This window comes from Bos taurus, chromosome 7 (genome assembly GCF_002263795.3).
Source record: "Bos taurus isolate L1 Dominette 01449 registration number 42190680 breed Hereford chromosome 7, ARS-UCD2.0, whole genome shotgun sequence".
Lineage (NCBI taxonomy): Eukaryota > Metazoa > Chordata > Mammalia > Artiodactyla > Bovidae > Bos > Bos taurus.
This window is the reverse complement of record NC_037334.1, coordinates 80,035,848-80,058,267: the sequence shown is the minus strand read 5'-3', so window position 1 is coordinate 80,058,267 and position 22,420 is coordinate 80,035,848. Positions and strand designations below refer to the sequence as shown.

At 45.7% G+C, this 22,420-nt stretch overlaps 1 protein-coding gene across 3 annotated transcripts in view; it reads right to left on the bottom strand.

Annotated features, from left to right (window-relative positions):
• TENM2 (teneurin transmembrane protein 2) overlaps positions 1 to 22,420 on the bottom strand; it is a 762,206-nt gene that overhangs the window by 244,054 nt on the left and 495,732 nt on the right. For all 3 annotated transcript variants that reach the window (XM_059888816.1, XM_059888817.1, XM_024995296.2), the window contains one exon: positions 4,331 to 4,453. In XM_059888816.1, coding sequence (XP_059744799.1) covers positions 4,331 to 4,453 — 123 coding nt within the window. The remainder of the gene's footprint in view (positions 1 to 4,330; positions 4,454 to 22,420) is intronic.

Below are 22,420 nucleotides of genomic sequence, written 5' to 3'. Positions count from 1 at the left end.
CCAACATTTTCTGTAAGGGGCCAGATAGTAAATATTTTAGGTTTTTGGGGCCATCTAAGCTTAGCGGCACCTACTTAACTCCCCTGCTCCAGAGCAAAAGCAGCCAGGCACAATGAATAACATGGCTGGATTCCAATAAAACTTTAGTTGAATAAATAGACGGCTGGCCAGATGGGGTCCATGAGATACAGTTTGCTGACCCCAGATCTAGAGGATGCCCTGAATGTAAAATGAGTGAGAGGTTTTGAGAATGGTCCATGAAATTCTATTTGGGAGTTTATTCTTTCTTAAGATCAGTGCACAAATTGGCTACATATGATGTGCCCTTTAAAACTTCTTGTACACTTTGCCTCTGGGCCTGGCCAATCAAACTGGATTCCCTTATGCTGTCTGACCAGGTCAGAACACTGTATTGAATCTTTGTTCTCCAGGCTTATCTCATCCCAGATCTATAGAAAAAGTGCTCCGTGCTCTTGTAATGAAGATGTATGAGTTCATTCCTTTTAACATAGAAATACACTCGAGATGGTGAGTGATTCTGGCAGTCTGTGGGCTCCCTTTCCTTGATGTGAAATCCAACACCCAAATCAACCACATTAAGGTTTAATTGAAAGAGAGAATGGAAAAAGAGAGAGAAAAAAAAAAAGAACCATGAACAACAACAAATGGAAAAGGGGAGACAAAGCCCACAGAACATATACTCTCCCAACTAATTAATCAAGGGCTTTGCTTCCACTAACATATCCGACTGTGTAGGCTGCCCTGTCTATTAGATTCCTTGCCAAATCTGAGCAGTGTAAACACTCCTAAAGACCAGGTAATGAAATCTCTATCAACGTGCCATCTTAGATGGGACTCACATGCCTGCGTTTTGCTTACATTTTAATTTGTGTCTGCTGGATACTTACCCAGTAATTGCTTAATAAGATTAACCTTCCTGGCAATGTGTGGTGGATTTTGATGAAAACATTATCGGAGTGAAGGATTATCGTATAGCACAAAAAAACAGAGGGGGTGGTATTTAATTAACTTATTGCCAATATATCTTGATTGTCTCTTTGAAACACTGGAGAAGTAGTCGATTGGAATTGATTCAGGTTATCTAAATGTATAGAATTGGCGAGTGCGGAGGAGGTGGGCCACTGAGTAAAGAAATTCAAACCCAGGGTCACTGCCTTTCGAAAGTGTTAGGCGGGTGTGTGAAAATGTAAACCTTCTGAGTCGATTTTAAAACCAAACTTTTCAACTTAGGAAGAGATGTGATCTCTTTGGTCACAGCGAAAGTACTGTTTTGGTGTTCAGAAGAAGGTATTCCGAGTTTTATCTCAACTTTAAGCGATTTGAAATGCTCAGACTTTATCATAAGAGTTCTCTTGACAAAAGAGACTTCAGGGACTTCCCTGGTACCAGTAGATAAGAATCTGTGTGCCAATGCAGGGAACAGGGGTTCCATTCCCGGTCTGGGAAGATTCCACGTGCGGTGGAGCGACTAAGGCTCACGAGCCACAGTACAGAGCCCATGTGCCCCAACTGTGATGCCTGGGTGCCTGGAGCCTGTGCTCTGCAACGAGAGAAGCCGCAGCAATGGGAAGCCCGTGCACCTCGATGAAGAGGCGCCCCTGCTCGCCGCAGCTAGAGAAAGCCCACAGGCAGCAACCTGGGCCCAGCGTAGCCAAAAATAAGTAATTATTTAAAAAACCACTGGACAATGATTTGGCAACCCCTTTGCTGTCTCAGAACTCACTTGGAAAACATTCTTTTGTGTGTGACGTTATGTGACTCACACACTGTTTTCAAAAGCAGGTTGCATCTGAGGGGGAAAATTCTGGTCTTTTCCAAGACACTGTGAAAACTGTTCCTTTGTTCATTGAGAGACATCATACTCTTAGTTAGGAGTTGTTCTCTTCAGGGAACCTTCTGTCCTGCTGCTGTGGGAGGCTCAAGTCGGGTGGGGGTTGGAAACAAAGCTTAACCACACTGGGAGAAGCGGCGGACCTTCATTTATGGGAGTTAATGCCTATTGGGGATTTCCTTTTGTGAAGACTGCTATTTTAAAAGTGTGGATAACCTCAGTATGTATGCACACATAAAATATATCCCTGTGCAAAATACATGCATATTCACTTTTCAACGTATATTCTGCACTCTTTTCAAAGGAAGGGGTGCTGATTTGGAGAATAAAGGACACTTGTGGATCAGACATAACAGAGTCTCCCCAAAGCAGTGTTTCTCAAAAAGCTTCGTCACGGACATTTTGGACGGAAAGATTCCTCATCGTGGGAGGCGTTCCTCTGCGCTGCAGGCTGCTTAATTGTATCTCGGCCTCTACCTACTAGATGCCAGTTGCATCTCTTTTAAAAGTGACAATCGAAAAAGTCTCCGGACTTTGTCAGATATGTCCCCAGGGGGCAAAGACACTGCAGCTGAGAACCACTGCACTAAAGGGAACTCAAGTTACATTTATGGGTGGTCAAGTCCTAGAGGAGAGCAGACTGCAAATCTGGGGCCAAGAAATTTGGCTCCTGGCTTTTGGGTCAGTGAAGACAAAATATACTGTTCCTTTTCAGGTCTGGTTTTAGTCACCTGATAATGGAAAGCACATAATTTCATCCTCAGATAAAAACTTTTTCATGCTTACTTAGAGGTAATTCAGTGTTTTGATTAGGATAGATGAGGAGAGTGATTCTTCAAGCCTGGCTCAAAAGATGAAAAAGTCACACTTGAAGCACCAGGACAGCTCAAGAGAGAGTAATTTAAGCAACATTAGCATCTCAGAGATGACTAATGTATACCTCTATGTGAGGTATACACATAGAATCTGGAATCTTCTTTGTGGAAAATGCCTCACCTTGGGAAACCCCAACAACTCCCCTAAAGATGCGCATGACAGAGACCTGAGTTCAAATTTGTACCTGCCTACTTGTTTGATTTGGGGTAAATTTCTTGTTTTCTTTTCTCTCTCTCTCTCTTTTTTTGCTGTACCACGCAGCATGCGGGATCTCAATTTCCCCAACCAGGGATCAGACGCGTGCCCCCTGCAGTGGAAGCGTGGGCTTCCAACCACTGGACTGCCAGGGAAGTCCTGGGGTAAATTTCTAAAACATCCTGGGTCTGTTTCTTCAAGATAAATTTTATCCCTTTAGAGTTATTGAAGTCATTCTGCATTAAACCTAGCACACAATAGGTGCCCAATAAATGTTTCCCTCCCATCACTGAAATATCTCTCCAGGGTTTTTTTAAAATGTGGAGTGAACTGCCTTGTGAGCTAAGAGGCAGAGCGAAAAATTCTGTGTTTGGATAACCCTTCCAGGCAACCTCTTCCTTTCTTGATTTCTGTCCTGAATCAAGCATCCTTCTCCCCTCACCCACATGCCAACCCACCCCATAGTGCCATTGGCTGCCCTGCATGCATGCTAAGTCACTGTAGTCGTGGCCGATCTTTTGGAACCCTATGGGCGTAGTCTGCCAGGCTCCTCTGTCCATGGGATTCTCCAGGCAAGAGTACTGGAGTGGACTGCCATACCACCTTCCAGGGAATCTTCCAGACCCAGGGATCGAACCCACACTTCCTACCTCTTACGGCTCCTCCACTGCAGGTAGATTCTTTACCGCTGAGCCATTGTTGTTCTTTAATTGCCCCACAGTCCCACTCCCCCACCGTTCTGTTTTCTCTCCTCCTTCTTAGCACCTTTTTAGCACCTATTTTTTTTCCTGCAAAAATACAGTTGCCTGATTGCTTTCATAAACATTCCTATTGTCCCCCTTCGATGTTCTGCCAAGAGAAGCTTTGTTCCCGAGTTGTCAAAACTCTTTTCTCTTCTCTCCCGAAGTGGAACCGCTCGGGGTCTTTCCCTTTCATGCCTTGCCAGGCAGCGCTTCCTCCCAGGGGAAGCTGTATCTCTCCCCTCGGGAGAGGCTCCCATCTAGTGTGCCGCCTGCTGCTCTCAGCTTTCCCCATCAGGCAAGACTTCCTCCTGCTGCTTCTGCTGCTGCTGCCCCAGCTGCTGCTGTTGTTGCTGCTCCTGCCCCGGCCTTGAGATGCTTTCAAGTAGCTGCAGAGCATGCCAGTCGCTGCAGATAGCTTAGGTATGCACATAGCTCCAAGCCGGCACCTTGCCAGCTCCCAGTGGCTCCAGCCAAGCCCAGCTCCCAGACAGGGACAGCAGACAGCTTGGAACAGGGGCACCTGAAAAGGGCAGTTCTTTTTCCTCCCCTTTTCTCCTTTTTTGCATACCTTCCAAGATTTGGATCAGAAAACCTGAACCAGGTGGCGGGGGAGCTCTGACTTTTCCTGTGACCTCAAGAGGGCAAGCTGCAACTGTAACCTCACCTTTGCCTCCAGATGGCATTGTTGCCACATCATCGCTTCCTGGTAAGCCGGTCCTTATCCCATTGTTAAAGGTGTGTCCATCTGCCGGCTGGAGTTGCCAATTGAGTCCGAGCAGATGCATTGCTGCAGGAGAGACAAAGTAATGAAAATATGAATAGATAATTCAGCAATGCAAATGTCAAGGGGGAGGGCCAGGTGCTTTTTCCAAGCGGCTGCCTTTGAAGGAAGCTGCAGTTCAAAAATGGCTTGCCCCAGGCCACAGGGATTAGCTAAATGCAGAAAGCAAGTAGGTCTGGGTGGGCTGGGTTTCCTCCTCCAGTGGAAAGGAAACAGCCTTGCTGATGGTGGGATAGCATCCCTTATGGTTGGGCAGAGGAGAAGGGAGGAAACACAGCCCAGACCTTCCAGAAGTGCCCCTGCAAAGGGGAACATGCCCCTTTGGACTCACTGTGAAGGGTATTCTCTATCCCTCTGGGCCTTTCCTGCTCTCTGGACAGAGTTGTTTATAGACTGCTGGTCCAGGGGCATTGACAAGGATGGTTTTCCTCCAAACTGCTCAAAATCTAAGCCTATTTCAAATCGAGGCTCCCCAAGTGGGACCAGACTTTCGGTCTGGTTCAGGTGAGACTACACCTGTGTTGAAATACCCATGTAGCCCCCAGTAGCTGCAGTACTCCTTGTTGCTGTTGTTTAGTCACTAAGTCATATCCAGCTCTTTTTCTACCCCACGGACTACAGCCCAGCAGGCTCCTCTGTCCATGGGATGCTCCAGGCAAGAGTACTGGAGCGGATTGCCATTTCCTTTTCCAGGGGATCTTCCTGACCCAGCCATTGAACCCACGTCTCCTGGTTGGCAGTAGTACTGGCCCACGGGAAGAGCCCACCTCCCAGACTATTTCAAACTTTAAAGATAGTTTTCCCTCCCAGCCCTCCTCCTCATCAGTGAGTACCTTTCTGCCTATGGTGGAAAAAGCCAGGGGGTAGCAGTGGAATGGGGTCCTTCTCTAGAGAAAGTACAATGACAATTCCCTGTCTTTCCCTCTAAAATCCTTCCCACTTGCCTCACCCCGACACCTCCCCAGAATACAGAATGAGACAGAGTTCGGAACACTGCCTCTTCTTTGCTAAGCAAACAAGAACGCCTGCAAAACTCTTGCTTCACTCCTAGGCATGCCTCAAGCCTCCAGATACACACTTCTTTCTTGTTGTCCTTGTCGTTCTGTCGGTGCCAACTCCCCACATCCCAGGTCATTGAGCAAACTCAATGCCCACCTACATCTGCTGGTTCTCAGTAAGCTGTTTTTACTGAGCACGAAAGGCAAGTTCACACACCTGCATCCTTTCAAAGTCCGGGTCTAAGAAATGCTTCCTTTGCAAAAACATAAGGAGCTCCCTTCCCTGCATAGTTCTCACCCAGACAATAACCACCCTGTGTCTGTCTGGCATTTTCACCGGACACAGGTTGATGCCGTTGCTATGTTTCCAGCACTGTGGGAGAGAAAGGGCTGTTGACAGCGAAAGGTTCCTAGTATGATGCAGGGATGGGAGAAACAATTAACCACAGGAAACGCAATTAACAATGCTTAGGAAATTGTTCACACAGCAATTAATTCTGCTTGCTTACCACCACCTAAAGTCAGGCTGCATTGTTTTAAGGTTAGAAAACCTATCTTCAAACTTTACAGCTCAGATTGATGGCTGTGGATGAAGGTGGCAAGGTGTCCTTGGGGGCATGTCTGCTTTTTTCTTACACACGCCCCTACCTCATAACCAAGTTTTCTTTCTCTACATTCCTCTGAAGTGCACAGCCCACTGTTGCAACTCTTCGAGATGATTCATGCTAATAAGTGACATTCACTGTACACTTTCCATCTGGGTAACACCTAATTTTCTCCTGCAGTTTATCTATTCTATGTAGGTCACTTACTTGAAGAGACCAGATCCGACTGCCTCAAATAATGACATATTTTCAGCGTACAGAGGTCAGGACATGAGAACTAATTGTGGCAGCTTCAAGATAACGATAGCATCTGATTTGTAATTACCAGGTGAAGGGAGCCAAGGAATTAGCTATTTTTAAATGATTTTTTAAAAAGTTACAATTGGTTATTGGGCCTCGCCTCAAGCCGGCTTGCTGCTACATGGGAGATGCAAGGAGGGCCTCTGTGTTTTAAGAGAGACGCAAACACATATTGCAGGTCTAGCTGGGGCCCAGGCCTTACACGATTTTGCCTTTTCACATTTAGAGAAGGAAGCGGAGGGTTCATCAGTCAAAGAGGATAAACAACCTCCCCAGGTGCCTTCTCAATATGGAAACTCTTGTCAAAACTGCTCCCCTCTTGAGGTTGTTGCTGTTTAGTCGCTCGGTCATGTCTGACTCTTTGAGACCCCATGGACTGTAGCCCTTCAGGCTCTTCTCTGTCCATGGGATTTCCCAGGCAAGAATACTGGAGTGGGTTGCCATTTCCTTCTCCAGGGGATCCTCCCAACCCAGTGATTGAACCTGGGTCCCTGGCATTGGTAGGCAGATTCTTCACCAGTGAGCCACAGGGAAGTCCCTGTTCCCCTCTCCTGGTATTCAAACTTGCCATTTCAAGGTGCAGAACATGTTTCAGCGATCAGCTTTGGAAGATCAGCAAGCAAGCAATACCCCAATCTTACTGGATAAAGAGAAAACATCCAGGGAACAGTGGCCTCTGTTTGCAAAGATGCCTGCCCCCCCCCCACCCCGCTTTTTATCTTGGGTTCTATAGCATCTCTTTATTAAAACAAAAAACGAATTCTGAAAGCAAGAAAACCCCAGGTGGGATGAGAAGGGTTCGGGTTAGAGTATACACGTAACTTCTCAGAGAACTCCCAGAAGTGAAAGGAAAAATAAAGTGAGAAGAAGATTGGAAAAGGACAAGAGCCAAATCGATGGTGCACAGGCTCTGTCCTCCCAGTAGAAGCCATGTAACTCAAGCTGCAAAATGAAACTCAAGTTTGGGCGTATGTTCTGTTGTTGAATTGAACTTTAACTAAAGAAATGAGAACTATATCAGATGTAGAACCACCTCTTGGTTTTTTCTTTGTGGGGGCGGGGTGGGAAAGTTTGAAACAGACTTTTGCTTGCACTTTTTTTTTCCCTTGGTCAGCTATTCCTTCTCTCTTCCTTGAGTAGGAAAATGAGACTCTCTTTCTGGACTGTGGGGAAGGACCAAAGTGTCCTTAGGATAAAGACTCAGGGGAGCTGTGAAGTAAATGAGTTTCCTGACTAATGAGAATTCTGTTTCTTATTCTGCTACTGATTGGCTTGATGGTGGGGGCTGAGAAATCAGTCTCTCAGTCAGTCTCTCTCTCTTTACCTTTTGTAAAGGTTTCCCTTTACAGGTAGGATAATGGCTGCTTAGGGCCAGAGGGAGGTTCAGCATCTGCCACCCCCTGAAGACTTAGCAGAATGTCTTGAATATAGAAGACACTCCATAAGCGTTCATTACAATTGGTAATGACACATGGGGGCAGATGTGAAGAGCTGGATTGTAGGATACGGTACTCCGATAAATAAAAAATACATAATATGGATGTGTAAAGGATGGAATGAAACAGTGCTGGCAGTAATACGGACAGGTCTGCGAAGAGAAGCATTTTGATGATTAGGATATTAATACCTGCTGCCGGTCCTTGGATCCCTGCTATAGGCAGCCCCGTGGCAGACATTCTACAGATATTATGTCAAGGCTCACTGCTTACATTCGAGGCGGGTGCTATCATCATGCCCATTTCACAGACAAGGAAGCTGTTGACTATTAAGTATGATCACAGGGGGCTTTTGGAATCCCAGGAGGATTACAACATGAGGTGGTTGGATGCTTCATACTTCACAGTGATTTGGTTACAAATTCTGGTTCGCAACAGGATCTCAGCCAACCTGGTCTCATAACTCATGATTAATCTCCCTATAGTCTATGAAGTGCCATTTTATTGGGCTGGCCAAAAAGTTCATAACATTTTATGGAAAAACTCAAACGAACATTTTGGCTGGCTCAATATATAGTTAGCATCCTTTCCCTGGGGCTGGTTTACAGCTCCACACCTTGTTGATTTTTACCACACATGCTGTACATCTTTTCCCTCTGCCACATGATCAGCTTGGGTCTGGAGTGAAGACAGCAAGGCCTGGAGCCATGACTGATCAGTGATAGAATACAGAATGAGTGCCGAAGGGAACTGTTACTGTTGCAAGCAATGGAGAGTTTAGGGCACTTTGTTACAGCAGCATGCTTGAGCCGATCTTGACTGATACATTTAAGTATACGGGATGTGAGAAATTGTACATTTATACCTTAGGTGTCTGTGCAGACCTAGAGTTATTTACTTACAGGGTCAGGATCCTTTCTAAAAACCAGCTGGGAAGAGTTAGCACATATTTAGGGCCACCGCATTTTTTTCTCTATGAACAACAAGTAGCTCTTTAAACATTAAGTGATGATATCTCCAATTCTGATCTACTCTCAGAATCAGACTTAGAAAGCCAAGAAGACTCAGGGAAGAAGCCCATTGCTTTTTCATCTAAAGATTTTAGGTGAACACTGGCCTCATTGTTTTCTTCCCAAAGACATCTGGATGCAGTGGGGGTGGTCCCCTCCTCTGCTAGCCACAAATGCTCCAGCAGCTCATCCCAAAAGGTCCTGTTCAGGCCATCTGAGGGTCAAGAGTGAAATGAGTTTGGGAGACCCTTTCCCTAATGTTATTCACCCCCTACCGACAGCCAAAATGCACAATTTATCATGATTTGACAGGCTCCACTCCAGAGAGACCCTGGGATGGAACCAGGGGGCTCCACAGGGCAGGAGGGACAAAAGAGGAAAAGCCTCCAAGTAGAAGTTCATGTAATGAAGGGGCAGCTGGGAAACCAGCCACTAAAAACACAATAGGCAAACAGACTCTGAAAGTGTCTCTGGCTAATTGGAGAAAACTTTCATCAAGTACTAAAAATGCACCAAGGCAGGACCGACAGACCACACACAGACCCCAGATTTCAGCAGGAATAATAAACAGACCTACCTGGAGTGAGGGTACTGTTTTCTCAGTGAACTTGCCTGTGTTTGTGCCAGATACGCTCTGATTGAAATACTCAGGGGGAACCAAAGCAAAGGGAAGGTAGAGGGGCTGGTGGCAGGTAAAAGAATTCTCTAGCAACCGCAAGGGCAGGAGACTGGAGGCCTGGAAAAGTGGCAGCTTGGAATGGGGGTTGTCTGAAATAGTAATTAGGCTATGTGTGGGCCCTGCTGGGTGCCACTTAGAACCTTCCATGCTCACTGGCTGGCAGAGGATCAAGTTGACAAGAGGGCCAATCAATATGTCAGCAACGCTTCCCAGAGAGCTGCTCAGCCCCTGCTTGTCAAAGAGGGCAAACACGGGGGCCACGGGGGTTCTGTGTTTGCCGAGCAGGTCCCCAGGAACCGGGGCTATCTTTAAAGATCAGCTTTGTCGATACATAAATGGAGGAAGAGACTGGGCTTTCCTTTTGAAAATGGAAGCCTTCAGGCCAAGCAGAGCTTAGGGAGGGGGCCAGGGAGTCGAGCTCGCCGGGTCTTGTGGCTCAGCCTGCGAGCAGATTCGCAAGGGCCTTAGAGATGACAGCAGAGCTCCTTTGGAGACCAGGCAGGCTGATGGGGAGGGTCAGGGCTGGGTCTCCCCACCCTGACATCAGCAGATCAAGCCAACAATGCCAGGGCTCCTGTGGGAAATGTACCCAATTTGGAAAGGGCCCCTGTCCAGAGGAGAGAAAGAATCCAGGTGGAATACTCTGATCTCTAGTGCACCAATGCTAACCTGGAACTTGCACAGGCAATCTGCAAAAGCACTTCTGCAAGCAGTAGTGAAAATTAACACATGCAAATGAGCCTGCTCAATGATGATGGTGACAATTAACATTTATTTTGGCATGGAGCCAGGTGTTGGGCTAATTACAGTGTTTGCATTATTTATTCATCATTTATCATTCAGCATATATTTATTGAGTACCTAGAGTGTGTTAGGTATGTATTCCTAGGTGCCAGGAATAAAGCCATTTAACCAGACAAATCCCTTGCTCTCATGGAACTTACATTTTAGTGGGAAACAGAAACTAAACACATAAATGAAAAGTAGGGTCCAGGGCTAGGAAATGCCAGGATATGGGGGATGGGGAATGGAACTTTTTTTTTTTTTTGCTTGTTTAAATATAGCAGGAGACCTGGGTTCGATCCCTGGGTTGGGAAGATTCCCTGGAGCAGGGAAAGGCTACCCACTCCAGTATTCTGGACTGGAGAATTCCATGGACTATACAGTCCATGGGGTCGTAAAGAGTCAGACACGACTGAGAAACTTTCACTTTCACTTAAATATAGTAGTTTAGTAGTAGTTTTAGTCGCTCAGTTGTGTCCGACTCTTTGTGACCCCATGGACTATGGCTTGCCAGGCTCCTCTGTCCATGGGATTCTCCAGGCAAGAATACTAGAGTGGATTGCCATTCCCTTCTCCAGGAGATCTTTACGACCCAGGGATCAAACCCAGGTCTTCTGCATTGGAGGCAGATTCTTTACCATCTGAGCTACAGGGAAGATCCTGTTTAAATATAGACCAATCAAAAATAATGTCTGTAGTGGGGAGGGAGGTGGGAGGGGAGTTTAAGAGGGAGGGGACATATGTATACCTATGGCCAATTCATGTTGATGTATGGCAGAAACCATTATAATACTGTAAAGTAAACGAAAAGGGAGTGTCCTCCAGTAAAAGAAAATAAATGAATAAAAATGACATCTGTGATAGGTAACATTTGAGCCAAGCCTTGAAGGAAGGAAGGAAGAAAGCAAGCAAGCAATTTATGATGACATCTGGGGAAGAACACAGAGAAGGCAATGGCACCCCACTCCAGTACTCTTGCCTGGAAAATCCCATGGATGGAGGAGCCTGGAAGGCTGCAGTCCATGGGGTCGCTAAGAGTCGGACACGACTAAGCAACTTCACTTTCACTTTTCACTTTCATGCATTGGAGAAGGAAATGGCAACCCACTCCAGTGTTCTTGCCTGGAGAATCCCAGGGATGGGGGAGCCTGGTGGGCTGCCGTCTATGGAGTTGCACAGAGTCGGACACGACTGAAGCGACTTAGCAAGGTCTGTGGCCTGCGATTTGTTTTGTAAGTGAATACTGAAATGTCTCTGGTCAATAACACTTGGGTAATTACATCTCTGGTCAATAATGTGGTAAGTGACTAGCCCAAGATCCAGAGCCAGTAAATGGGAAGCCTGAGATTCTGACTGAGACACGTGTACCTGCAGAGTCGACCACCATGCCCTCCAGCCAGTGACTCCCTCCACCAAGTCCTGACTGGAGGTCACTGGGCCCTCTGAGTTTTTTAAATGAACCACGGCTTTGCCAAGACGGAACAAGTCAGGTGGGCTACAGAATCTCTTCCTAAATATTGTCAAGGCTCACTCGGGAACAGATACCTCCTTTTGTAAGTAGTGATTAGTCTTCTATAAATATAAAAAACCCAGTGTGCTATTTAACTTAAAGGAATGGCCATTGTCTGGAGAAAATAAATCTGTGTGGCAACTTCAATTTACAGTCTGACTGCCCAACCATCAATATGTTTGGTGACTTTTTCCAGGGTCGGTTTGCTTATCATCCTTTGGGGATGCGGTAGACGACAGCATGTCTTCCTACTTGAAGGGAGGGGTTGCTGCAACGTATTAATTATCCTTTTGAGGAAGGCTGTTAGTGCCAAAATGACCTTCTGCCTAAAAGAAGAGCTGCAAACAAAACCGTGAGAGAGAACATTCTTGGAAATGCCTAAAGTCTTAAAGGAGTTTTAAACAATTAAATCTTAAAGGAGTTTTTTTTTTTTTTTTTTTAAATCCCTTTCAAACGGCCATGGTGGAGTGATTTCTTTTATTTTCGCCCTACTGTACTGCGATACACTGAACGGAATAAACTTTCAAAGCACTGCAGGGAAGTTACGCCCACAAATCCCTTTACTACTAATGGGATTTGTGCACCTATCTCCCAAGAACGCTCTGAAAACTTACTTGCCTGTGTCCAACTTCCAGCCCGCAGGTTCCAAAGTGGTCGCAAAGTTTACAGCCCAGGAATTACACGGAAGAGAAAAGATGAGCTGTAGATGACCATATCAGAATCCTGGCAGGACCACGGGGAGTGAGAGGGGCTTGGGAGAAATGGACCGGCCTCTATCCCTCTACCTGCACTCTCTCATCCACCGGCCACGGTGCCACAATGGTTCCCCACACACGCTTTGTCTGTGCCTTTCTCATTCTTGTCCCTCGAAAAAGTAGGGAGGATTTCTGGCCCCTCCTGCATGTCTGCCATGAGGACAAGGAGCCAGTTGCATGAGGCAGCCCTGAGACCAGAGAGCAGTATGTTCCGGATGCAAGAAGAATCCACACAGAGGGACCAGCACATTCATCTATTCCTGTGACAGGCTTGGAACGGTACAGCGAGTGGGAAGTGGTATGAGATTAATCAGTTCCTGTGTTTAGAGGAAACAAATGGGGCTCCTTGCCACCTGAGGGTGCACGGGGCTCCCACCTGGTGTCAGTCCCACTCCCGTCGTCCCCATGCGCCCACTGCACTGCAGGTAGCAGCTGTGAACAGTGTGAGTGTGTGGTGTCTGCTGTGCTCCAGGGACCTCTATCAAGGCCCCCCCAGCTCCCAGCATCACTGGGCAGATCGATATGTGAGACAGACACACACGCTCATGGCCACTTTCTGTTTCTCGTGTGGGGACCCCAAGAGAATACACTGGAGGAGAGGTGATGCTGCTGGAGCCTCCCATTGTCCAACGAGCCAGCTCATCCTCGGGCCGATAAAACACACACCCGGAGCCATTCAACACACAGAGCATCATTTCCCACCCCAGACTACTCCGTTCCTGCTGTTATTTTTCCCGGGAAAGAACTAAAATAAAAGCCTTTCTTTCTCCAAGAAAGGACCCATGTGATCAAAATACCTTTAGAGAATGATAATATCGGTAGGTTTTATTCTGCAAATATATCACGGTCTCGGATTTTAAGAGCTTTTGTGATAGCAAAACACATCCCCACAATCCTTACACATACACCTCAATGCATCTTTCTCCCCGCCGCACCCCCTGAAGATTACCATTCAGGGCTGACAATCCGAACAATACTCAGCTCTCTTTAAGGAACAGCAACCAGCAGTCCTGTTCAAGAGGGTGCTGGTCCCTAAGACCACCAACTACAAGGGAAGGCGATGTGGGCTGCGCGTGGCACGTGGCCACTGGAATCCTAGGAAGCAGACATTATAAATGTTTTAGAGGATGAGATGTCATATCGATCAGGAGATGTGCTGTTTGTGCTGGAACAAAGAGGGGGAACTCTCTTTTGAAAATAGCCTTCTGTAAGCGGGAGTGAGGAGAGGGGTCTGGAAGGTGACAATTAGCGTGGTGGCCCTACTCTGTTCTCTCAACTGCTGCAAATGAGAAGTAGGGTCCAGACTCACTTCCTTCCCTGAGACCCAGGCAGCCCCCAGCCAACTGCTCCCAGTGAGCCTTCTGAGTGAACTCAGAGCCCACAGCCAGGCAGTCTGAGAATGGCAGCCAAGCCAGAGCAGCTTAGCAACAGGGTAAAGAAGGAGCTATCTCCCTCTCCTGAGTCCCTGAGAGATTCAGCCCCATCAGGGTTCAAAGCCCTGCATGGCTACTCATAAGCAGATGACCTTGAACCAATGAATTCACCTCTCTGAGCTTTACATTCCTCAGCTAGAATAAAAGCTAACATTTTTATAAAGTACTGATTCAGTGGCCAGTACTGAGCCACTGAGTATGCATTACCTTACTTACCCTTTACAATAAATCCAGAAGTGGGTTCTGTTATCATTCCCATTTAATAGATGAAAAAATTGAGCCCAAAAGGTGTTGGGAATTTTGCCCACACTAACAGGGCTCAGAATTGGGGAGCTGATTATGGAATCAAGCACATGCTCTCAGCCATTTATATCTCTATGGGGAGAGGGGTGATCAAACCAACCTTGCAGGGTGTAGTCGGTATAAAAGAGGCAGGAACCTGGGGATATCAAACACACAGGAGGCACTCAAGAAATGTGTCTCACTTCCTGTTGGGTCTCAGATCATTTTGTCATGACAACCATGGTGATCGTGGCTACCTTTTATTAAGCCCTTAATGTGTGCCAGGCATAGATTTTATGGAGTGTGTACATTATTCTCCCATTTCACAGATAACAAAATTGAAGCTCAAGGAATTGATATAACATGCAGCTGGTGAGTGGTTGAGGGGTGACTTGAACCTGAGTCCCGTGACACCTATAGCCTGAGTACTGACTGCATCACCCAGCTCACAGCAGGACAACTGTCAGCTCAAGTCCAATACCAGTGGAGATGGGGGATGTATATTCATCTAGATAGTCCTCCCCCATTGGCATGAACCCCTTATCAGAGGCAGCCTTGTGGCTTCCTTTTCTGCATCACATTAGGAGGGAAGAGCCACAGTTAAGATGGGCTCAAAGGTCATCTGGTCCATATCTTTGCTGTACAGATGGTGCCCATGACAGCCAATGACTGGCTGAGCCTGGATTTGAAACTTGGTCTCTTAATTCTTTGTCTGGTGCCCTCTCTGCTGTCTCTTCCATTTCCTTAAAGACAGAGAAGCTGATGGGCAATGAAAGGCCTTAAAAAACAATGAAGGCACTGCGGAGAAGCCATCTTCTCTCACCTAAGATTTTTATTACTATTATCTGCAATGCAGGGCATGAGCAAAAATAGCCTGTTAATAAATTAGTCAACAAACTGGGCTTTATTGTTCTTCCTGATTCTAAATTCATTAGCTAGGGTTTCTATGACGAAGTACTTCTGCTGCAGAAGTTCATTCACACCTGGAATCTAAAATCACTATTTTTCTATTTATTTCTACCTGGCCCAAGGATGCGGTGGTTGATAGAGATGTGATTCCTCCTGCGTGTCAACTTGGTAATTTTTCAGGAGTGAGAAATGAGTTGAAGAAATAAGGATGTTGAGCAAATCCTGTATGTAATTCTCATTTCATTTGGTCATTTGTTCAGCAAAGCCAAATTAGGCACATGGGGAGGCTGCCAGTGTTCTTTTCAATTTTTAATTTCTGACATGGTTCACTCAAGGATTTTTTTTCAACTCCAGAATAAAAAAATCTCGTGTTAGTAAATTGGACTTGATCTTTTTCTTAAATGGTTTTAAGTTAAGTGGATTTCACATGCCTAACCTGTAACATTTAAAACTTGATTCTTATGGAAAGAAACATTGAATTTTAAAAGGAGTTAGTTCTTTCCCCCAGAGCCTGATCATAGAGTGGGAAGTGAAAAGTTTCAGAAATATGGTAGTCCTGGTTCTCTGATATGCTTACTATTAACATGGTCAACTTTTTAACTGGGAAAAAAACTGCTCTAGGAAAAAAGGGATACCTTCTTATTGCAATGCAAACCACCAGTATCCATCAAAAGAGAAGTACATTTTCATCTGCAATAAGATAAATGATACAGCTAGACTTATTTTGAATTTTTGACAATTTACACGCAAGTTCCACAGATTTCTTTCCTGCTGAAGGTACACGTTGGTTTCAACAGGCAGCAGCATTGTAACCACCAAGGCATTTCTGGCTTATATAAAGCATTGCAATGACAGCAGAACGACATTCTATGCACCCTCCCTCTTCTCTTCAGCTGGTGACCCCTCCCCACCTTGGGTACAGTGAAATGTGGTTCTGCCAAAACAATAAAAGTTTGTTAAACAGAAAACCATGTTATATTCCTTCAGCTTTTACATTTAAATGAACTACAGTGAAATAAAGTGAAAAATTCAGTTCACATGTGGCTACTGGACAGTACAATTCCAGACCACTGGGGCTTACTGGGGTTCTTCTAGGCCGATTTCCTCCTCTTTGCTCCCAGGATATTTTGTGCCCACATCTCTCAGGGCATCTGCAGCTTTATGCGGTAATAACTTATTTGCTGGTCACCCTACCTCCCCTCAAACTCTGAGCCATGACCACCTTGAGGGGTGAGAGTGAGTCTTTAGCCAGCTCATTTCAATTTGCCTGCAATGGAGGAGACCTGGGTTTGATCCCTGGGTTGGGAAGATCCCCTGGAGAAGGGGATGGCTGCCCACTCCAGTATTCTTGCCTGGAGACTCCCGTGGACAGAGGAGCCTGGCAGGCTACAGTCCACAGGGTGTCACAGAGTCGGACACGACTGAGCAACTAACATACTTTTCAGTTTGCTGCAGCAGCCTGTATCAGGTTTAGAACACACTAGCGTCCAAAAAACATTTACTGAATAAAAGAATGACTTGATAAGCTGTGTTTAAAAAAATGCAATTAACAGAGGTCTTACAGTGTACCAGGCTAAGAATAATCATGGCGATAGTCATAAGCAGTATCTACTGAATCTGGACTTTGTATCAGGCTCTCAATTACTATAGGCATTTCTCATCTGAATATCCTCTTGCCCCTAAAACATCATCTTTGAGGCAGGACTTATTATGTCTGTTTTATAGATGAAGAAACTGAGGCCTAGGGAGATTAAATAACTTAACCTACTCTCACACAGCTACTAAGTGCCAGAGCCATATATTTCTCAATCCCTCACTGGTGGTTCCCTAACCTCAGTCATCATGGACCATGTTCCTGATTTTTTACTAAATCCCATCTCCACTCATCCTATTATTTCCTCACTACATTTTAAAATCACCCTTACCCCCCCTTAAAATTTTAATCCACTTAGCCTCATCCCAAAATAGTATCTGTGAAATAAAAAGCTTGATGTATTAGTTGTAAGGCTTTGTGATAATGAAAATAAACACAGAATTACTGAAATAAAGACGTGTGCCCACACAGTTCACAGTGGTCTGCCTCCTACACTGGGCAAACACCACCCCCTGCTAGACTGCCTCTAACTTAGAACATTCGTCTTTCTATTTCCAAAGACCCACCATTATTTCTGTGTTTTTCTGCCCTCTACAGTAGTCTAAGAGAGGAAAAAAATTAACAACACCAGCAGTAGAAGAATGGGCTGGAAAGAAGGCTGCTCCTGCCTGTCTTCTCTCATTATTTCTTAGCTGGATAAAAGCAAAACATAATTGAACCACAAGACCTGACCTCCCACACAGTCCCTCCACCTTGAGGCTTGCTCTTTATATCTTCAGTGCCAGAGGACTAAGACGGCTGAAGGCAGGCTGGATCCATGGGGTCAGTCCTTCCTGCTGAGAGCCTCCCCACCATATACCAGGATCATGCCAGGATAGTCTGGAACCTGCTGGAATTCAAGAGTCCTGATCCACACCACCTGCTGCCCACAAACATATCCATAGCCCAGACCACCATGGATGTCTTCCTGGCCATTCCTGTTTCTATTTAACTCACAGATTCACTGGCAATCATTGTGCACCTACTATATCCCAGATACTACAAACCCACCATGCAAATCTCTTTCCTTTTTCTAAGTGTTATTGACGTATAGCTGATGTAGAATGCTGTGTTAATTTCTGCTATATAGCAAAATGCTTCAGTTGTGTGTCTGTATATTCTTTTTCATATTCTTCTCCATTATGGTTTCTCACAGGATACTGAATACAGTTTCCTATGCTGTAAGTTGTTGTTGTTCAGTCGCTCAGTTGTGTCCAACTCTGAGACCCCATGGATTGTAGCACACCTGCCTTTACCATCTCCTGAAGGGCCTTGCTGCTTAAGCCTCTTGTATATACTAGTTTGCAATGTGATTTTCAATAATAGTCAACACTATTTGGTGGTTGCTGGGTGCTAGACACTTCTAAAAGGTTAAATATTTAGCCATGAAATATTTGATAGATCAAATGTGGTAGAATATCAGTAATTTTCAATGGTCCAACTTAAATATATTAATCATTTACTACAAGAGCTCCAGAGACAGATATTTTTATTATTACTCATTTATATCTGAAGAAACTATAGAAGTGAGAGATTAAGTAACCTGGTCATCCAACCACCAGTAACAGAGCTGGGCTTTGAACTTGGAAACTCTGGCTCAGAACACTTAACCATAATGCATTCTGCCTCTCAGAATAAAAGTGTCAAAACAGAATGCTACTTTCTTTCTGCCTAAAGACTAGAAGCTACACTTCAGGTGCATTGTGGGCAAAATATACTTTTATGGAGACAATGGAACATGTAGTTAGAGCAGCTTAGCAGCCAAAAAGACTTGGCTTCAAGCCCAGGTCTCCCTGGCCCTTAGGTATCTGAGATTCTGGGAGTTTTGTTTAGTCTTTTGACTTATCTGACCCTCAGTTTCCTCATCTGTAAAGTGGGAATCTTCACACTCCCTGCCTCCCAGGAGAGATCGTCACATTTAATGAAATACAGCATGTATAACACTGAGCCCAGCTTGACAGAGTTACAAGCTCAATAAACAAGTCATTGTGTGGATTGGCCAGAAATAACACTATTTGGAGAAAAGTATCTTTCAAATTCCAAATTGCTCGATTATAAGCAAATAGTCATCCCTAAATTGGAGATGCCCTGCATTCTGAATGAAAACCTCAGAATCCGAAGTGGAAAAATACTTAGGGGTCATCTTCTCCAGACTCATCTTACAGAAGAGGTGACGGAGCCCAACCGAACAGGGGTTAAACACCTTGGCAGGGAAGCCAGGTGCTGTTCTCGAGGAGCACAGACCCCTGACCTCACTCGCTTCCACCTTGCTGCCTGGATTCTTAAAGTCATCCTTTTGGGGAGACACTTTCAAGTGGGATGTCAGACCTGCTGACCCGACTCACAGATTCCATGCGTGTGTGGTGTCACTGGCAACACGAAGCAGTGCTGGGAGGTGCAGCTGGGGTGGGAAAGGGAGGTGAGGGGGGATTCTAAATGATTTCTATCAACCTTCTCCAAAGCTACCACCAAAACACAGTCCAAGTAAAATCAGCATCTTTTCTATGCAAATGTAACTTCAACACAAGCCCTCCAACCTCCCTCTTTCTACCCAGATTGCTACCTTGAATCCCTTCCTGTGTTAATATTCAGGAGATGCTTCTGTGTAAAAAACATTCAATAGCAATATTTCCTACATTTACTCTGATAGTCACAAATTCAGCCTGCTCACATGGTTAGGTTTGTGCAGTGTGGGAGAGCCCAGTTAACGAACCTCCTCTAATCCTTGACTGTGAGCCTGGTGCTGAGCCAGGCTCAGGAGGGGAGTGGTTACCGAGACGCTGCTGCCCTCCAAAAGCTGCCTGTCCAGGCCAGTGGGTTCAGGCCATGGTGCCCAGACTAGCAGAATCAGCATCCTCTGAGATCTTGTTAGGAAATGCAAATTACTGGGCCCTACTCCAGACCCATAAATCAGAAACTCAGGCACGGGTGGGGCTCAGGTATCTCTGGATTAACAAGCCCTTTAAGAGATTCTGATGGATGCTCACGTTGGAAAACTACTGGTGCAACAGCAATGAGTAAAGCAGAACCTGAAGGGTGGGAACAAGCTCCCCTTGTCCGTTTCCACAAGGGTGGAGGAGGTGAGAGACCCAGAACCTCCCGCCAGGTGCTTGAGGTCTCCTCCCACACGAGACGAATGTCACAACCAGCTAGGAAGACGCAAGACGGAAAAGAGATGCTCAAGCCAGAGTGGAAAGACGGGAACAATGCCAGAACCAGACCTGAGCCAGAGTGAAACAGAGAAGCGGGGGAAGTTCCTCCCCAGCCTGCCTCCTCTCCTCCCAGGGTCTGCTGTCTGTCTGCTCTGCCTATCTGGGAAGACCAGCTATCAGAGACCCACCAACACCTCCAGATTCAGCAGTGCCACTCGTATGAATGCCTTCCCATCACACTGGAAGCTTCCTGGACTCCCATCCAACTCACTCAGAACTTTGCTTTCCCAACTATCGGCCACTTCAATGCATATGAATTCAATGAATGTCCTCCCCCGCTTATAGCAACTTCACATTTTCTAGTGTTAATAGATGTGTAATTATAAGGGAGCTTAAGCCAAACATATAAACTCTCAGGGTGGAAATTTTAGGCACTGTGCCTAAAATTGGGGAGATATTTTCAGAGAGACAACATTTTAGACAATGGCTCCAAGATGGCACAAAGGGAGGGCTCCCCCCTCCGCTCTCTGGTCAGCCCTGACTGCTGACGTGCAGACTGAGGGCAGGAAGGTCTTGGCGGATCTGAGCTCTGTTTGGCAGAAGGATTGCAGCCCCTTCCTCCCATCAGGCACAGTGCTGTCCAAAGAGATGCACTGAGGTAGTTGTGGCAGGGACTTCTGACAGGAAATATCTGTTGGTGAGCATTCTTGGGGCAATTTCTTTTCTTCTTTAGCCCGGGAGGCTGAACCCACGAGTCTGAGCTTAAAAGCTATGTACTAGCTCAGGACCATTAAGGCTTAGCCTGACGTAGCTTCAGCAGAATAGGGCAAGTTTTGGAAGGCTGTTAAGACAGTTCATGGAAGTGCAGGAGGACCTGGCCCACTGTCTGTCTCAGCTGGGGTCACAGGTCCTGCCTTGGGCCTGTCACCGTGGCCTTGAAGGAAGATAACACCATGGGCCTGAACTGAAGACAATATGCAGAAGGTGCTGTGTATAGAGACCTGGTCATCAGGTGAAGATGCCACATCTGAGCCAATAAAAATACAGGATGCTAGTTACATTTGAACGTACTAATTTAGGACACACTAATTCTAAAAGCTTTACGTGTTACTTATTTGCAACTCAGATTTCATTGGGGTTCTACAGTGAATCTGGCAGCCTTGTCACCAAAGGAACTTGTGGGAGTCAATCAGGGTTCCTATTTTGTATATACAACAGTTTGGTAAAACCCTTGAAGAGGTACAGAGTTCTTTGTGGAGCAAAGTACTGTCCATACCCAGAGGTGCCCAGACACTGCTCCCGGTTGTGTTGGGACGGCTGTCCACGCAGATGAGAGCCTGTGGCAGGCATTTGCATTCTTCACCAAGTGTAAAAACTGTGGCTGTCTGCTGTGTAAATCTTGTGCACAATACTTTTTATCAACTGTATGGATTCCCAGATGGGACCTGAGGATTTTATCAGAAAATTCATCTAGGATTATTCAGTTCAGTTCAGTTCAGTCACTCAGTCATGTCCGACTCTTTGCGACCCCATTAACTGCAGCACGCCAGGCCTCCCTGTCCATCACCAACTCCTGGAGTTCACTCAAACTCATGTCCATCGAGTCGGTGACGCCATCCAGCCATCTCATCCTCTGTCATCCCCTTCTCCTCCTGCCCCCAATCCCTCCCAGCATCATTGTCTTTTCCAATGAGTCAACTCTTCGCATGAGGTGGCCAAAGTAGTTAGAGGGATGCAAATTATACCTACAACTAACTATTTAGATCACACAGGTCAGAATGGCCATCATTAAAAGGTCTACAAATAAAGTCTGGAGGCAGTGAGCAGAAAACGGAACCTTTCTACACTCTCGGTGGGAATGTAAATTGGTGCAGCCACTATGGAAAGCAGTATGGAGGTTCCTCAGAAAGCTAAAAGGAGTCACCATGTGATCCAGCAATCCCACTCATTGCCATTTATCTGGGGAAAACTTTAATTTGAAAAGATACAGGGAACTGTATGTTCTTAGCAGCACTATTGGCCATTAGCCAAGACTTGGAAGCAACCTAAATCCCCATCGACACAGGAATGGACAAAGAAGATGTGATACATTATGAACCATTGAATACTACTCGGCCACAAAGAAGAACAAAAGAACGCCATCTGTGACAACATGGATGGACCTAGAGATTATTATAGTAAATGAAGTAAGTCAGAAAGAGAAAGACAAATGCCACGTGATATCACTTATACGTGGAACCCAAAATATAGCACAAAAGCGCTTATCCGTGAAACAGAACCAGACTTACAGACACAGAGAACAGGATTTGTGGTTGCCAAGTGAGGGGGACAGCCAGGGAGGGATGGATTGGGAGTTTTGGATTAGCAGATACAAGCTAATATATATACCATGGGTAAACAACAAGGTCCTACTGTAAAGCACAGGGAACCACATTCAATACCATATAATAAAATTTAATGGAAAAGAAAAACAGAATACAGCTAGCAT